At 52.7% G+C, this 17,915-nt stretch overlaps 5 protein-coding genes across 5 annotated transcripts; 2 read left to right on the forward strand and 3 right to left on the reverse strand.

The window, feature by feature from the left end:
• Positions 1–441: 441 nt before the first annotated feature.
• Positions 442–2,449, reverse strand: ACRALDRAFT_1061073 (uncharacterized protein). The gene is made up of 3 exons (XM_071016354.1): positions 1,731–2,449; positions 1,092–1,666; positions 442–1,026 (listed from the first exon to the last, which is right to left on the reverse strand). The coding sequence occupies exons 1-3, from the start codon at positions 1,949–1,951 to the stop codon at positions 509–511; spliced, it is 1,314 nt and encodes a 437-aa protein (XP_070876787.1). The 5' UTR covers positions 1,952–2,449; the 3' UTR covers positions 442–508.
• Positions 2,450–4,966: 2,517 nt separating this feature from the next.
• On the forward strand, positions 4,967–6,191 carry ACRALDRAFT_2040130 (uncharacterized protein; the record flags this gene model as incomplete). The annotated part of the gene is made up of 8 exons (XM_071021027.1): positions 4,967–4,995; positions 5,088–5,119; positions 5,208–5,234; positions 5,294–5,373; positions 5,440–5,462; positions 5,522–5,550; positions 5,651–5,908; positions 6,010–6,191. 8 exons carry the CDS (start codon positions 4,967–4,969, stop codon positions 6,189–6,191), a joined length of 660 nt encoding a protein of 219 aa, XP_070876788.1.
• A 660-nt stretch (positions 6,192–6,851) lies between these two features.
• ACRALDRAFT_2016853 (uncharacterized protein) lies at positions 6,852–10,176 on the reverse strand (the record flags this gene model as incomplete). Its single annotated transcript, XM_071019861.1, has 7 exons — positions 6,852–7,727; positions 7,859–8,063; positions 8,134–8,144; positions 8,236–8,316; positions 9,716–9,817; positions 9,872–10,086; positions 10,134–10,176. The coding sequence occupies 7 exons, from the start codon at positions 10,174–10,176 to the stop codon at positions 6,852–6,854; spliced, it is 1,533 nt and encodes a 510-aa protein (XP_070876789.1).
• Positions 9,942–13,359, reverse strand: ACRALDRAFT_1079868 (uncharacterized protein). The gene is made up of 2 exons (XM_071018951.1): positions 11,521–13,359; positions 9,942–11,458 (listed from the first exon to the last, which is right to left on the reverse strand). Exons 1-2 carry the CDS (start codon positions 12,956–12,958, stop codon positions 10,209–10,211), a joined length of 2,688 nt encoding a protein of 895 aa, XP_070876790.1. The 5' UTR covers positions 12,959–13,359; the 3' UTR covers positions 9,942–10,208.
• A 2,684-nt stretch (positions 13,360–16,043) lies between these two features.
• On the forward strand, positions 16,044–17,811 carry ACRALDRAFT_1074675 (uncharacterized protein). The gene is made up of 2 exons (XM_071018270.1): positions 16,044–17,049; positions 17,121–17,811. Exons 1-2 carry the CDS (start codon positions 16,169–16,171, stop codon positions 17,350–17,352), a joined length of 1,113 nt encoding a protein of 370 aa, XP_070876791.1. The 5' UTR covers positions 16,044–16,168; the 3' UTR covers positions 17,353–17,811.
• The last annotated feature ends 104 nt before the right edge of the window (positions 17,812–17,915 follow it).

Raw genomic sequence — 17,915 nt, forward strand, 5'->3', positions numbered from 1 at the left:
ATACCCGGACGAGTCTCCCGGGACTTGATGAGGTGACACGTGGGGACAGACGGAGGCCGGTCGCGACACAAACAAACACGTCGTGCACCATCATGCCGCGGCCAGGTACGTCAAAAGCCGTACGTACGAAACATTGCAGCGTTCGTTTCTGGGCAACGAAACTCAACGGTGCTTGTGGCTGAAGAGAGTGGTCCCGCCCTAGTGGCTCTCCTACCCATAAACAGGGTCCTCCATGTATATCTTTATGCGACAATAGACATCACCTGATACCACGACAAACACGTGGACGTGGACGTGGAAGAGGAAGAGGAAGAGGAAGAGGCGTTAGCTGCTATTAGCTTCGATCAAATAAGCTTATCCATCAATACAACGCAATTAATCCGAGCAATAAAATTACTAAATCAACTTATCAAACGACGTTAGAGTGGTTTACGACCGTAGTTACTGTATTGATATTCCGAAGGGTCTATCTATGTTATATATATTCGTACATCTATCAGCCGATCACCTAAAGGCTGCTCTCCACCTCAATCTTACGAAACCACGGATTAGCTAGGATTTCCGTAGGCGAAGGCCTCTCTGCAGGATCGTATTGTAAAATACTTCGTACGAGCGCCTTTATGTTGTGCGCCTCCTCTCTCTCAAGATCAGGGCCTGCTCGGTCGAACAACTCCTCCATAGATGTCTGCTCTACCACAAGCGGCTCGCCTCCTTCCACCACCCCCCCAAGCTGACAATTGAACAGCTTCCTCTCGGGCGTAAAGTATAACGAAGATGTCTTCCAACTGTGGAAGAGTTCGTCGGGGAGGGGACCCAGCCGGGCGGTGAGGGAGAGGAGATGGTCATCATCTTCATACTCAGATCCCGGTACACAGAAGAGGGGATGTCCAGTGATAAGCTCAAAGATGAGGCAGCCGAAACTCCATATATCAAGGGTCTTGTCAACAGCTCCAGTAAGAATCAACTCGGGAGCCCGAAGACCGAGAGGAGTGACAGGCTTTTCCGGCGGATCCGTAATAAAATATGCTATTTTTGAGTTAATAGTTGTGACTTTGGAAGACAAAGCGCAGATAAATTCGGGTGATACTAACCGCCACCCATATCAGATAGTTTGATCTTGAAGCCTTCGGCGTAGTTGGTGTAGGGCACTAGCGGCTGCGCCATGCAAAGGTATCGAGGGGCCCACTTGTCTTCTTTGCCGTCTAGCCTCTGTACCGGGGGGGATATTGACCTGGCTAGCACGTCTTCCTCCTGCCGGATGGTATCCTCGGGTATCGAGTCTATGTCATGGAGAGTAAAGAGCATGTTCCCTGGTTGGAAGTCGCCATGGGCGATACCATTGTCGTGGAGGAATTCTAGGGCCAGTAAAGACTGCTTGAGGATGCTCTTTGCCATTGGAGGCGGGTAGCGGACGTTCATGCCCCGCTTACGGGGTTTGAATTGGGGCAGCTCTTCGACCATGGTGTTCACACTCGGGCCCATGGGCTCGAATACTAAGCAACTGTGAATTCCATTGGGGCCGTGGTGCTGGAATTCGTCCAGAAGCTGCGTGATATGTTTGGGCGACTCCACCGGTGCGAGGTTCTTGATGTGTCGTAAGATTTGTACTTCAGTCGGTCTCGAGATGTCCGAAACAAGGAACTTCAGGGCGACATATCTATCATTGCTAAAATGGAATGAATACCTACAACGTATAGCATTGCGGCAGACGACGACGAAGACAGACTCACCACAGGTCACGGCCCAACCAGACCGTTGAGTAGGACCCCTCGCCGAGCTTCCGAATGACCTTGTATTGGCCACTGTTGAAGACGTCACCAAGATGGATTGGATGATAGCCACCTGGGCGATAATCTTCTATCCATTCGCAGGGCGAGGTAATGGTTTTGAATCTCCGCTGGTCCTCTTTTGGGGCCCTTGAATGAGGGGTAGGAGGAGGGGAGAAGCTCATAATCGCAGCCAAAATCCGTTTGCCAGGAATTACCAAGTGTAATAGGCTGAAAGAGTAGAATGGCGACGAGAGAGCGAAACAACAGCGAGACTGCAAGACTGATCTTGGGTTGGCGCAAGGCCTGTTCGGTCTAGGTGTGATCTATACTGGTAGTACGAATGGCGGGATAGGAGAATTGGGTGCCGTTTTCAACGTTGATACATTCATGCAGCGAGGCTACTTCGTATTACTCCGTCGAGCAGTGCCGCTGAAGCCAGGCTTCAGTCCGAAGTAATGTACTGATAAGTAGGCGCACCTGTGGTGTGGTGATGGACTTTTGCCATGCAACTCCAAGGATCTGCTCTGCAGCATATTCAACGACGACGAGGTGGGGAGAAGTCGGGTCGGATGACCGAGTCTAGTGTTGAGGTCTATGCTCATGGACAGCACGCGGTACCCGAGACCGCTGGGAACGGGCGATGAGGTTGGATGTGGCGAAATGCTGCACAGTTCGAATGGCACATCGCATATCGTATCGCATGGGCATGGCATTTGATGCCTGCACGAGCTCTCAGCTCCTGCGAAGGAATATGTACTCGTTCGAGGCACTTGGGCCGCCGCCCCCCCACTTCTTCTCCCTCTCTCCAGTCATCCGGCATAGTCGCCCGTGTCCATTCTTGAGGCCTGGAATCTTCGCTAGGCGGATTGCGTTGTTGGAACAGGTGACCACTTCACTGTGGAAAGAGCCTTACACGGAGAGTGTTTGCCTTGATAAGTTGCCGTTTGAAATGTCCAGGGGTAATGTGACGATGGCGATTGATGGGAAACCCCGCAGCGCTGTGGACGTCTTGTCATGGACCAAGGCGCAATCGCAATGGATACATACAGTGGGACTGTACCTTGTGTATGGATTGCTACTGTAATGACGAGTAGGTACTCTGTGTAAATTAATGGATATTCATACTGTATTCGTATCGTATTGCACTTGCTGTATTTGACACGAGGTTTGGTGGGACACGTTGGCGGGCTCAGCACTGTCACCGATGTACGTACGTGTATGTACACCACTATTGTAGGCACGAGGTATTGCGCAGTACTGGTCGGAAGTACGAATACAGTGACTCGGCAAAAAGAGTCGACAGGTTTTCAACTTCATGGCCAGAATCCGTCGGGAATAGTTGCCTACCTTGGCGACTGTTTACTGAATGGACGTGTACCGGGTTTTGCCCCTGTCCCGTTCAATTGGCAAACTGTGAATCAAGTTGGCCTCTGTATCGCACTCGTTCAGTCCGTCCGAGTGGTTCGTGTAAGACACGAGCGCCAACGCGAGCCAACTCGATGGAAACATTATGGAAGGGCAATTAATAATATGGGATACTGTGACCACTTCACTTGTTGGAGTCTACGAAGTACGCAAATCAAACCTCAACGGTCGTGGCCATCCGTTTTGTACGTTGGAAACAAACCCCTGAAGAAGGTCCCCGGCCCGACCATGCCCGTTGTAGGATGGTACGGGATATATCCGAGCGTGGCGGTGATGGAAGAAGAAGGAAACCACCAAGTAGGAACAAAAGAGGAACGCCCAACAGGACACTAACTCGTTACCATTTGTATTCGGCGAGGGAAAGCGACCCCGAAGGGTTTAGAGGACGAGTCTTATCCAATCGATGGGTTGCTCGTTGGCTTGGACCTCCCCGGAGCTTGCTGTGCACGTACGCTGTATTCGTACACGCAGTACCAAGTACGTATATAGGTATTTAACCTGCCTCTGGCACCACAACCACAAACCAACCGTCCATTCGTTTGTTTGTGAGCGGGGTAAAGATACTGAAAAGGGGAATACGTTGTTATATACGTTGTAGAGGAAAGTAGTGCGATAACAACAAAGAGAGGGGGAAACATACCGAACAGAGTTGACAGCCAGGAACCCGAATGCTACCTGTCTCCATCCCCTGCGTGCCCCCTGCACTAGGTAAGCACTTCCCACGGTGTACATTGTATGTACATTGTAATACCTAAGGTACTAGTCATGATGGTTTCTCCCTGGCGAGACACGGGCAGGCTTGACCACCCGTCAGTCAAGGTACATAGCCTGTTGGTCTGTGTGAGAAGATGCTGATGTACGGCAGCCAACAAGTCTAGAACTCGTCACAAACTTCTCACACTCTTTCCCTCTCAATTGTCCTGTCCATTGAATTTTCACCCATCTCATAAGGCGCATTCCTCCCCCCCGACACGGAGCAAACCATTACTCTCAACAGAAACGGCTCTCTTCCCGTCCCCTACCTACAACGACACGGTAGAGTAGGATCGCCGACCTGGGCGGATCTGGTCCTTTTAACCCACCCGAGTGAAGTGTCAATTCGGGACCACCTCCGTCGCCTCGCTCGCCAGCTTCTTCCACTTTTTTAGGGGACCGACCCCCTTCCCCCCTTTTTTTTTTCACATCTGACACTAAAATACACAACCTCCAACCCGACGTCAGACGGCTTGATCCATATTTACCACTCATCCGCTTCCACCCTCCCGGCGGAACCCTTTACGAAAAAAAAGGAAAAGAAAAAGGAAAAAAGAAAAAAGAAACAAAAAAAAAAGAAACCCTCCGCACTTTACCAAGGCGTCGCCAAAGTACCCTTATGCTTGAGAGCACAACTACGGTCTCGTAGCGGCCATAGCGCTGCATTGTCGTCGCTTCTCCGTAAAAGCCCAGAGTGCGAAAGAGACGGCCAGCGAGGGAACGTAACCCACCTCAGCTATCTCAGCTACCTCAGCTACCTCAGCTACCTCAGCTACCTCAGCTACCTCAGCTACCTCAGCCACCCTAAGCAACGGGGCCCTACAACTGCCTGGCGACTATTTTGAGCGACCGTTCTATCACTTGCAACGACATCATCCGTCCTGTCGTGTTCTCTAGAAACCCCTGGAAAACTACGCAACCTCGAAACATTTCCAGGGTAGTGCGTCGCGCTATCTTAGCTATCCTGACTCATCCACCGCTTAGTGTCTCGTCGCATTTAGAACATTTTCGATTCGCCAATGTCTCGACATAGGTATCATCAGCCCTGGTACGTCCGATTCCTCCTTTGCCCTCCGCACTGTCTTCCCCATATAATGAGTTAAATGAGTTACGAAATCCCATACTGACTGCGTCACTCAGTCGGGAGCTTCATGTTGTTGTGCTGGGTGCTGGTAAGCCTCCTCTCTTTTCGCCGAGGGACCCTTTTTTCATTTCCATTTTTACATGTGAACTGACCGTATCCCTCTCTTCGTCATATAGGAGGTGTTGGCAAGAGCTGCTTGACCGGTAACTCTTCTCTCCTCACCGATGCAGTCTTGTATCCCATCGCTCATCGCGCACATTAGCCCAGTTCGTTCACAATGAGTGGATCGAGAGCTATGATCCGACAATCGAAGACACGTATCGGACCCAGCTTCAGGTCGATGTAAGTGAACTCGTCTGTTCCGCCGTTGCTTCCCAGGGCTGTTCGTTAACTCGTCTTGTCAAACAGGGGAGGCAAGTTGTCTTGGAAATGTAGGTTCGCCCTGTTACCCAGCATTCTGTCGCCTCTCTCTCACACGTACTTCCACCAGTCTGGATACCGCAGGAACAGAGCAGTTTGGTATGTGCTTCATCGTGTTCCCTAATCGCGCCATGAATTATATCACTGGCTGCAATCAGCCAACGGGCCGACTGGGACAGCTAACTGAACCTCTGTCTAGTCGCCATGCGAGATCTCTATATGAAGTCCGGTCAGGGGTTTATCCTCGTCTTTAGCATCACATCCTCGTCTTCCATGAACGAGATTGAGAGGCTGCGCGAGGAGATCACCCGCATCAAGGACGATGAGAATGTACCCATCGTCATCGTCGGGAACAAATCCGACCTGGAGGATCAGCGGTCCGTCCCTCGCCAGAGAGCCTTTGCCTGTTCTCAGTTATGGGATGCACCCTATTACGAGACGAGCGCCAGGACAAGGAGTAAGCCCATCACCCCTCCTTTTTTTTTTTCCTCCTTTCCTTTTTATCCGGTCATTCTCTGGCTGGTCGTTCGCTGACCCTTTGTCTCTCTCTCTTCTCAGCAAACGTCCACAACGTCTTCATGGACATAAGCAGACAGCTCCTGTTAAGAGATGAAAAATACGGCGACCTCGATAGATTGAGTGACGAGCGTGACCTGGACAAGGACGGCATCATGGGCCTCGGGATGCGTAGGAGGAGGAGGACACGCCGTCCGGATGGCAACCGTTGCGTCATTCTGTAAGCCGAAAAACGGCTCCGGACGGTAGACCAGCGAAGCGACGGCTGTGTCTCGCTAGGGACCGGCAATTTACGACATGAGAAACATGCAATTTACGAAGAAAAAAAGGAGAAAAAACAAGGACAGGATCCCCCGGCAACGGGCGTACGACATTCGATGCCACGGGACGAAATCATGAATCGAAAACTCGCGGAACTGACAAATGACGCCTAGACGTCCAGCAGGACGAGGACACTTCATGTGCCTGGTCAAGGGTGTTTGTTTTCTACGTCTGGAGTACTTTGGGAGAATGGGCGTTGATTTTCTTTTTTATTTTTCTTTGGGAAGAGTAGGAGAACAACAAGACGACTTTTTGACCTGTATTGCATATCTGTCTACTAGCACTGCGTCTCGGCATGTTACAAACGTGGATGATACGGAGAGGAAGATACGTGTGTATCCATCCATGGTTTTGTCTGAGAGATGATGAAGGGATTGTATACGTCGTATGCTTCCGTCTATAAATCTGTTGTTCCAGTTGCCTACCCGATATCCGTCCCTGATATGTCCCACTAACGCCCGTTGCCCATGCTTTTTATCGTTTATAACATATACATTCCCATTCTCCCATCAGCCACGCCATCCCGTGAGTTGAACCGATCCCAGAAAAAAAAAAAAAGGCCCCTAATCATCGCCTCCGAACCCTTTCACAAAGCCGACGCTAATCCCCACAGCCAGACCAGCGAGCACCAAAAACACGACACACAGACCGCCAGCCAAGACCCCAAGCTTGAGCTTCCGAGCCCTCCGCCTCCGCGCCGCGAGGTCCTCCGACGCAACGACGCCCAAGAGCTTGCGGTCCCCGAACATATGGGATCCCGTCGTCAACTCCGGGCGGCGAACCTTGGAGCCCGAACCAAAGTTGAAGCCGAAGCCGAAGCCGAAGCCGAAGCTCCCGTGAGTAGCCGTCCGCCCTTTGCCCGAAGATGACGCGGTACTCGGCCGTTCCGAGAGGGGGACAAAGGAAGAGCACGAAAAGGACGACGACGAGGAGTCTTCGTTGCTGTGGGTACGGGCGCGCGAGGGGGGTCTCGACGATGCTGCCGCTGACGCCGCGTCGCACAGGGCGTAGGGCGGTGGTGCGGGGAGGTTGGGGTTGACGGCTGCTTCGCTGTCGGGGGACCAGAGGCGGGTGGCAGCGGAGGCAGAGGATGAGGGTAGGAGTTCATGGCTGCTGCTGCTGTTCGAAGGGGTGGGAGAGGGCGGAGAGGCTGGCGGGTCGGGGCCGGGGCTGGCGGGATGGACTAGCAGAGAGGGGACGACTGGTGTTTGAGAGGGTGGTGATGGCATGTGCGGACGAGGCGAGGGGGCCATTGCGGACATGGTTCTCTCGTGGATGCTGCTGTTTTGGTCGTAGTGTCTTTGACCGATCATGGCTGTCTGGGCTTTGTTTGGTGCTTCTCCGTCGTTCAGGTCGGGGAAACCACGCGCGCCAGAGGCGATCTGGGAATGAACAAGCAATGGGGAAAGGTTGAATTGTCGTCGGTCATCAATCATCCACTAATACAGAAAAGAAGAAGGAAAGTCGTCGAAGAGAAATAAAAAGAAAGGTCGCCAGCGAGCCTTCTTCGCAATGTCTTTAGATCATAACGAGGGGGAGGGGTTGGATAGATCAGGAGGAGAAGGAAGACAAATCCAAGAGTAAGACGAATGGTCGGGTCGTGCAAGTGGCAATGCTTTTCCACTTGCAGCTCCCAGCTCACACAGCTTGACGTCTCGACGACCCTGGGTTGCTGCGACGGCATTGGGTCGTTCAAAGGGGGGAGGGGGAAAGATGGGGATTCTCCCCTCTCGTTTCGGAATTCTGGAACGTTGCCAGCCCCCTGCCACTTCACACTGTGCGTCTGCCTCTGGCCGATAAGATAACAAACTGTACGTTGTACACTACCTAGGTACATGTACTTACAAAGAAGTACCCTATGAACCACGCAAGCAAAGCGATCCGATTCGTCCGTTTATCGTTTGCTGTCAGGGGTAAATGGTAACCGAGTACTCATGGTAACCGCACTGTCAGGCCCCTGAGGATCCTGACGTGCTTACGAAGTACGTTGTACGTCGCTTTTATGTACCACAGTACTGGTACCGACAGCTACAGTGGGGGGCAAAAAGTATTTGAACACGACTATGTACTATAGACCCATAAAATATAATGCTAAGGACTTGGTATAACCAGGCCTTATAAATACCTAGTATTTTATATACTAACCTTAAGCCTCGATCACGGCTATGACTCGGTTTAGTATCGTTTCTAATAGCTTTATATACATCTCTGGGCTAATAGAGTCCCACGCCTCCTTTACTGCCTCCCGTAACCTCTTAAGTATCTCTTGCGTATCGCTAGCAGTCTCTAGATCAGGATACCGTTTATATATCTCCTGCTTTATAATAGACTACACGTTTTCGATTAGATTAAGGTCCGGCGAGTAAGGCGGCCAGGGCATAATATTAATATTAAGCTCCTATAATAGCTCTCGCACGGATATTACCTTATAAACAGGTACGTTATCGTGTATAAAGATATCGCCTAGCTTTAGGAGTAATAGTAGTTATTAGGCGTAAAGCTCGTAGATAATCCGGGCGTTAACCCCTTACCGTGGTGATTCTGGTGCACCGTGGAGTGCGATAAGGAACGTCCTGGTATTATCCCCGCTGAATCCCCCCCAGAACATCTATTTAACGCCTTTTCTAGTAGTAAATATATAGATATCGTGTATAGTAAGCTACTCCTTTAGGGATCTAAAGGTCCAGATACGCTAAACGCCCCGACCGCGCTTAACCATGCATTCGTCGCTCTATTTCACCGTATTCTAACGGTCAGGGCTCTAGTCAGCGTATTTCTAGGCCTACGCGAGTCATTATTCGGCGTGCTTAGGCTTTAGGAAAGGGCGCGATCGTTAGATCTATTTCCGGCGCCTAAGTTCTCTATAAAGCATCCGTATAAACCGAGCCTTAACCTTATTATTAATAGCGGCGAGTAGGTCGGGCGTTTTTATATAGGGATCTTAGTGGATAATTAGGTCGTATACCCGATCACGATCTTCTTCGGTTAAGGCACGAGGACGTCCAGTGCGTCGAAAAGAAGCGTTATCCTAACGTTTCCTTTCTATCCGTATAGTATAGTTAATAGTGCCGATAAACCACTTAGGATAGACCCTTCTAATACGAACTGCACCCTAACGTATAATCGAATAAAGCTCGTAAATACGAGCCCTCTCTTAAGGAGTTAATTCCCGACCACGGGCCATTTTCAGATTCAAAAAATAGGCTATTTTAGTAAAGATATTTAAAAAAATAGATAAAGCCTTATCTATATAATACCATAAGGCTAGGGCTACCACTTCGTGACTATTCGCGTATCGCGTTTCTTAGTGTTTTGGCTGCCTAAGGCCATATACGGCTCAAAATATGGACCCACTATAACCCCACTATACATATCCGTGTTCAAATACTTTTTGCCAGGCGCTGTACCTACGGGGTACAGATCAGACAGCCCATTGGCTATTCGCTTCCGATACTCCCTTGCAGCGAGCGACCTCAACAACTTCGACACTCGTCTTGCCGATTGTTTGCTTGCTCCGATTTTCGTTGGGCTTTATTGAAAATTAGACGGCAAGGCCATCCAGCTAGCCTACGACCGTCCAGACAAATTCCTCCTCCCTTTTGTCATATATGTACAGTGAATTTGTTGACCGAAAAACTACCAGGCGCCGGGCCCGCTGAAGAAGTCCTTTTCCAAGGTAGGTATCAAAGAAGACAAAAGAGAAAACAAGGATGAAAAAGAGAAGAAAAATGATCGCGTCGCAAGACAGCGCATCGACAGCATACCATACCATGCCAGAGCCGGGAGCCAATTCGGCCCCTCGGTCCACGAGCCATCCCGCTATATACTCGTACAGCCCCTCCGACCTCGGGCAACGGCCGCGTGGTAGATGGGAAATACGAGTCGCATCTGGCCTCTGGCATACAACGTAAACCCAGCGGCTATGGCTCGTCGGTGTTCTCCGTATCGTCATCCCCCCCAACGTCAATCAGGAAATTCACAAGATCGACCAAAACGCCGTCGGCTAGTCTCACACGCTGCGCCATGTCCCGCGTGAATCCCTCGTCCTCCCCGATGCGACTACCCCGGCTTGCCGCCGCGAAGAAGCGCTGTAGTACCGTCTGGGACTCAGTCGCTGTATCGAGGGATCGTTCCTGGAGAATAAACAGGATGGCCACTCGCGAGAAGTCGAGCACTTCCTCCGTGACGATAAATGTTGCTGGCGGCGGCGAAGAACTGGGCGTTGAAGTCACTGCCGGAATTTCTTCCGGGTGGGTTGGGGTTCCAGTGCTTGGCAACGGCGGCGGCGGGGTCGGAATGGGGGTGATTGTCGTCGTAACCGTGACAGTCCCGCTGAGAATCACCGTCTCCCCGAAACTGTCAGGTGCCGGGATCGTGAGCGCCGGGATAGGTTCCGCGCCCGCAATATCCCCGACCGGAAGCGTATTGGCGAGGGCCGCATCCTCGATGAAGACCTCCGTATCGGCTACGCCAGTGCGCGTCGACCTTCCGTCGAACGTGACCAGCGAGTTTTGCGCCATGCACGACAGGTTCTCTTGGCTGAACTTGGCAAGGATCGTCGTCCCCACCAGCGGTATGCTAAAGTTCGTCTGCGCTTCTTGGATAAGACGCGGGATGGCTTGCCCAAGCGTCACGTTGTTGATATTGCCCTCCTCGGATATGAGTACCAGGTTGGTCGTTGTGCACCCTCCCGTTCCCGCCACGCCACACGTCGATCCCGTAAACCCGTTCGTGCAGATACAGGAGCACACTCCATCCGCGACCACGTTGGTCCCGCCGTTCTGGCATGTGAGTTGTGCTTCGCATTCCGTCTTGGCCGACTCCGCCGACCTGTTTTCTTCCTGGCTGGGCAGCAAAACGAAGAAATAGACGGGTACAATGACCGCGGCCACCACGATGCCGACGACGAAGAGCATGAGGAGAAGGAAGCCCCACAGCGGCATACCGCAGCACCGCCGCCGTCGTGGCTCTTCCTTCCCTCCCACGCCGTCGCCTCTTGTCCGAGGCTGTCCCCGTGGTGTTCCCTCTCGACTGCCCGGCGGCAACGGCCAGGACGAACGACCCCCGAAGAACCAGCTGCCGCGACTGTGACGCGTCGGCCCTAGCGTCCCGGCCGGCGGCGGAAATGCCGCCAGCATATCCGAAAGGCCCGATTGGTGTCGTTCTCGCGCTGTCACCCTCGCATCAGAACACGGAGCCGAAGTCGCCCAGGGATTGGGAGCGGGTACTTACTGGTCGAGCCTATCTCCAGACCCTTCTCGTCGGCGAAGTCGCTCAGATCATCAAGCCGACTGCCCGGCCGCTTCCCGCGGTCAATCATGGTAGCCAGGCGGGTGGCGCGCTTGATCAGGTCGGGCAGACTCGTTATACTTCCCCTAGCCTCCATGGCCCTGACCGAGTCCATATCAAGCGTCAGCTTGGGAGGCCCCCGCAACGCCGATAACCGGTGAAATGGCCGCGGTGACGGTGACGGTGCAGTCTTGCTCGCGTCTACCGGGTCGGGGGTGCTGGCTGCTGCATGGGCACCCAGCCTGGCGTCGGCTGTCGGCGCCTGTCTCTTCATGGTGGGCAAGTCGGATGACGTGGACGAGGTGCCTAGGTAGCCGGTCCCGCTCTCGAAAGGGTAGTATCCCCGTCCTTGCACGGGCGTGGGATTGGGCCGGGCTGACGATGGAAGAGGCTCAGCGCCGCTCATTGCTTGCTCACCAGCCGGCCCCCGATTCATGATGAGAGCGGGTTTGCCCCTCCTGCCCATGCTCGCGCTTCTCACGAGCCTGCTCTCGTCCCCGTAACTATCGCCTCGTGGTGGAGAAGGATATGCACCATCGTCCTCGGCAGTGGCATCTTCGATTTGTGCGTCTGTTGGGTATGTAGGACTCAACTCGGGAGATCCAATACCCCAGCTATGCGGCATCGCCGCACTCGAAGCAATTGATGTACGGGACCTTGAACCCAGGCTCTCTTCAGGGATCGGGGACACAAAGGATGCGTTGGAATAAAACGACAACACCCCTCGTCTCGATGATGGGGGCGGGCCGAGGTTGGCACTCCTCCTTAGTGGTGCTATGGTCGGCTGCGTGGCCGTTGAGGTCGTCTCAGATGGCACGGGGAAATCGGGTATCGACCCTACCGACGAAATGGTCGACTGGGTCTGTCTTGACGAAGGTGACGGCAGAACCGAGTTGTGCAGGTCGGTCTGCGTTGAGTCGCGGTGGTTTTGTGGTGCGTATGCGAATACCGGAGTGGGGTCCTGGACCCGAGAGCCGTCCAGGATTGAAGGTACTTGACTCGGACGCGGCGGTCGTTGGGGCGCCTGAGATTGTCCTCGAGGTGGCTGGTACGGCCCAGTTTCCGTCGAGTTGGCGGGCGACGGAATGGCGCTGGGCAACGGCCACTGGGGAATTCGAGTCGGTCGGGATATAGGAACTCCAAGGCCGTTTCCGTTTCTGCTCTGTCCACTTGAAGGTTGCTGAGGTTTCGGGATTCGCGACTGGCCCGGGGTTGTTCCTCGTGCGGCGCGCGGGGGTGAAGAGGTAGGGGACCTATCTGATATCAAATCTTTCTCCGTCTGGCGCGGGCGGCGCACCGCCTGGTCTCGTTCTCTCGCGCTCTTAACAGATCCTCCTGCTAGTGGTACATCCATATCTCTTCCATATTGGGGTCGACTCATTTAGGTACACGTAAGATTGGTGCTGCCGCTGCTGCTCCACTTTGGCCAAACACTCGACGGGTCTTTCTTCCTTGCCGCAGATCATGAACTGCCTGGTTCGGCAACGGAAAAGTTCATGTAAGTTCGCGGGACGGCTGCTGCAGGTTCCCGATGGGGCGTTTGCGATGGCCGGGGGGTGCAACGAAGAAGTTCGGATAGCAATCGAGGTTGTCTGCAGGCTGGACGGGTGGTCTGATAGGAGACTTGACATGAATCGAATAAGAGGGATTGACCGACAGAGGTTCCTCAGCGAAAAGACTCGGAACGGTAGTTCGGAATAAACGGGTGAAATGGATGCGTAATCCCATACATGGGACCAGGGGGAAACCAGATGATCGCCTCTAGTGTGACGAGTGGTAATTCTAGACAATGTTAGCTGATGGAGAATGTGAGTGTCCGCGAAGATGAAGATGGAGACGGCATTCGATTGGGCCAGTGGGCAGATGTCACCTGCCATGAGTCCCAGGCGTGTGCCTGAGACTACCACGCCTGGGCCAGGGGGAACTAAGCAGTCCAGGCCGGGATGGAGAATAGGACAACGTACGCTTGACGTTTCGGGACTGACCGACGAGGCCGAGAATGGCGCTGATTGCTTCCCGGAAAGGCGATGTTTTGTAAACCGCAAACACACGTACGTCGTAAAATGTGGCCTGATGTCACACCTCGATGAGCGAGTACGGGAGGCAGAGATGTTGGCAAACACAACCGGCGGCAGCGACGTAAACATGAAGTGTCCTGGGCGTCGGGTCGCGAGGGTGGTAGCACCAACGATAACAATCAACACGGAGAAGGTGAGACAGGTTCGAGAAAGGGAATCGTCCGTGTTTCGTTTCAGGGGTACGAGATGGGCGAAGGAGGCGTCGAGAAGGATGGGAAGTCGATGTCTGGAAACCGGCAGATCAAGCGACAATCAAAAGCTCGCGCGGTACTCGGTGGTTTGCGTAGACGGATGGTCTGTTGATGAAGTTGCTCGATCGATAGTCGCTGTTCTCAAGGAACCCAAACAGAATAGTAGAAGTAAATGAGCGAACGTAGCACTGCGTCTCAGGAGATCAGGGTATGGTGAGGGAATGCGGCCACTGAACCGAGAAGAGCAAAATAAGGAACGAAACGACCGTGGAAGAAGTGAACGACCGCCGAGATCTCGGATCCTGTCGGGTCAGTTTATGAAGTCGATAGAGAGCGTTGACACGGAGGGAATAGGCGTGAGGCGGGACAGAAGAGAGAGGAAAAGGGCAGAAGCCACGGGATGAAGGGTCCGTGGAAAGAAGCCAAGAGAGTAGAAGAAGAGGGTAAAGAAAGGAGAGGCGAGACCAGGGGTCCTAAGCCTGGAGCAGAGTTGATAGATTGAGAATGCGACGAGGGGATCACATTGGCCGGGAAAAGAGGAAGGAGGTAGGGAAGGGGGCGGGGAAGGGGAAGGGCAGGGGTCCGATTGATCTACGAAGTGCCTTGCGAGTTTATCCATACAGCAAGATACACAGAGTACAACATGTCTGCACATAACTCTATTCACCAAGGGCAAGAGCAATGGGGTAATAAATGAGGGCATCGTGCCTTCGCTTCTGTTTGGCTTCTATACGTATGCATTCGTACTTTGTACCGTACAATGTACATACTTTCCTCAGAAAAGAAGCCATAGGGCCGAGACACAGCGGGGTCTCTCGATATCACAGTGTGTAGTGGCCGACATACTGTCAAGGTACCACCTGTCTGTTTATGTTCTTGGGTGATGTTCCCGTTGGCACAAGTGAGATTCAGAAATTAGATCATGTAGTGAGGTGACCAAATGTGGACATTATCTTATCCCTTATTCTCCCATCGACGATGAATTGCTTTACCGACACTCTGGGAATTCGCCAATGTCCGTACAACATACAGTCGTTGTTGGTCCATATACGAAGTACGCTGTTGTATAATCACGCGTAAAACCGGACGTGGGGCTCCGAGGAGATTCGCTAAATCAGAAACACTAGCGCAGGAACCTGCAACCAACCCTGTCTCGGCCCTCTCTATCCCGGGGGGTCACAGACCGCGCAAGGCAAGTCCCGTCTTGGCTGTTCAGTCCTCTATGTTTAACGTAACGTGTACGTTGTATTATACCTTATCCGACGAACAAAAGCGATTCGATACAGTCGACCTTGGACGTCGCACCGCTCAATTGAGCGACGGAAAAGTTCCCATGGCTCACCAAGTGCCTCGTCAATGTGATATACGAAGGGCGATAGTCAGTTGCAATGTCATTTTTAACTCGAAATAAAGACTAGATTGGACGCGAATGAAGATAAGATCCCCCGTACTTAGAATATACATACAATGTTTGGAGTCCTGATTGTTTCAGTGACCCGCTGCGGCCTTGACCCTCGTGACTTGGCGTCAGCGCTTGGGCCACAGCCATTATCTTGACTTTGATGACTTTAATGGTTGAGGAAAGAGCGACAGTGTTTGGGAGCGAATTCAGATTCTCGGCCGAGTCGCATTAGCTGAGCATATCTGCGCACTAGGTAGCTACGGGTGAGTAAATAGATATATGTAGGTAACCTTCAACGCTAGCCAAGGTCAAGAAACAAACGAAATGCCTATTCTGAGAGACGGTGTTCTTTTGCCAAAGGAGAAGCAGACGAAGTAGGTAACGTTTTTTAACGAGAGATGATGTATAAAGGCCCTCCGCGTAGCTTGCACGCTCTATCTTTCTGTTTGGTCACATATTCAGATTCTCGTTGTCGTGGGCCAACCACCTTAGCACATTGACATAGATATACGAATACATACTCAGACAAGGTAATACGTGATAATAAGAGCCTTGATGGAAACAGTCGATCGATAAGACGATGGAGAAGAGGATGTGATGTTTAACCGGCCATTACCTAATCACTCGCCATAATGTCATGTGATCAGGACATTCCCCCTGCCCCACTATTTGATCATGACTAATCATGCGCCTCTCGAGTGGGGTGGGCGTCGTCATCCATCTCCACTTCTGGGTGTCCCGGCGGCAACACATATACATCACTCCACTATCCACGACTCTGTCTCCCTTTCAACTCCAATTCAACCGACGCAATCCGAATGCGTAAACCATAAAAATCGTCTCCATCTTCGATCACTATACACTTTTCTTCCCTCGATTTCCTTTTTTGCCCTTCGTTCTCTTGCTCGACAATCACAACCATGCTCTGGAAGCATCTTGCCGCTGCTGGCCTGGCGGTGACGACCGCCCAGGCCGCTCTCGTCGTGCCCGACACATCCCTCGCCGACTTTATCAAAGCCCTCCCCGTCATCAACGCCCATAACCCCGTGCAGAAGCAGACCATCAGGCTCGACTGTCCCGGGTGCCCAGTCCACCTGCGCCATCGCGAAGGCCGGTGGGACACCAAGACCGACCTCGAAAACCACCTCGAGTTAAACCTCGCCATCGATACCGTCACCGGCGTCGACCGCCTGCTCGTCAACGACTTCGAGCTCTACCCCGAGTCCGCCCCGTGGTACTACACGCTGACCGCCCCGCAAGTCGTCGAGTTCACCCAGGCCGTCACCAAGAACCCGCACAAGGGCCATCCCTTGTCCCGGCCTCTGGGCTATGGCCTGTCCATCCGACCTGTCGTACAAGAGGAAGCCGACGGAGAGAATCTGGAACTCATCGAAATCGATCTCCAGGTCATCGAGGTTGGGAACAGCTTTGTCCGGGGCATTCCCAACGTCAATGTAAAACTGCTCCGGACCGCGAGCGGCAAGCTTATGATCGCTTCCGCCGAGAAGACCCCTTCCACCACCGCCCCTGCCGAAACCCCGGGAGGCGACGACGCCGAGTGCGAGACCACATACTGTAGGTGGCGCGCCGCCGTCATCCAGAGCCTCAAGAGTATGCAACACAAGTGCGCCGGCGCTGGTCGGATTTCGGTTCAGGGTGGTCACCAATCTGGCCATAGCCACCAGCACATGCCGGGCCAGTACAGGAAGCACCACACTTGGGGCCGGCTGGTCAAGAACGTGACTTGGAGCATCCTCCTCCCCGTCATCATCGGTCTCGTTGCCGGTATCAGCGTGAGCATGTAAGTCTAGACCCCGTTGTCCCATGCCTCAGCTCCTTCATCCCGAAACGACTGACAGGTCTGTTGTTTAGCCTCGGAATGCTGGTCGGCACTATCGTCATCTCCCTCTGGCGGGTCATTGTTCGGCGCCAGTCCCCGTGGATGCAGCGCCAGTGCCGCCGCCGTGGTCACTCTTGCCACAAGGCATCTCGCCGCGAGACCGCCGTCGCCGCCGATGAGAAGGAGGCTCTCATCGAGTCTCGAGATCAGGACGTTGACCATCTTCCTCCATACGAGGAGAGTCCCAAGCCATCTCAGCCCTGATCGAATTATTCCTTTTGCTACGTGGTATTCGCCTTGGCTTGTCGAAAAATAAAAAACGGGAAAACAACTACAGAAAATCCCATTACTGGCGTCTTTGGAGGACGAGGAAAGACATTTGCACGACACGGAAAGAGCACTGACATACGGCCTTGCAACGGTATGTGAAAAGAAAAGAAAAACACGAAAAACAAGCGAAAAAGAACCAAAAAAAAGAGACCGGCAAGAAAAACACATTATCCTCCGCAGCAAGGCTCGAGGTTGAGCAAGATCGGGAAGCGCAACAAGTTGGGACCTTGCGAGACCGAACAAACGTCAATGACGAGGATGACAACACAATCCTTTCCTTTTCCTTTCTTCCTTCTGTTATGATTTTGTCATCATTCATCTGTAGGCGAATACCCACATTCCTTTGGTTGTTCTTTGAAGCGATTTAGATAGGAAATCCACTCGATACCTACGCACTGCATCCATCTCGCCTTTTGGTGCCTCCCATCTGTGATTGCGTTTTGTCTTGATACTATTCTCACTTTGGATACGGGTAGTCGGTAATCACTACACAAAGT

The sequence above is a fragment of the Sodiomyces alcalophilus genome, assembly GCF_042370955.1.
Source record: "Sodiomyces alcalophilus JCM 7366 unplaced genomic scaffold ACRALscaffold_2, whole genome shotgun sequence".
Taxonomy (NCBI): domain Eukaryota; kingdom Fungi; phylum Ascomycota; class Sordariomycetes; order Glomerellales; family Plectosphaerellaceae; genus Sodiomyces; species Sodiomyces alcalophilus.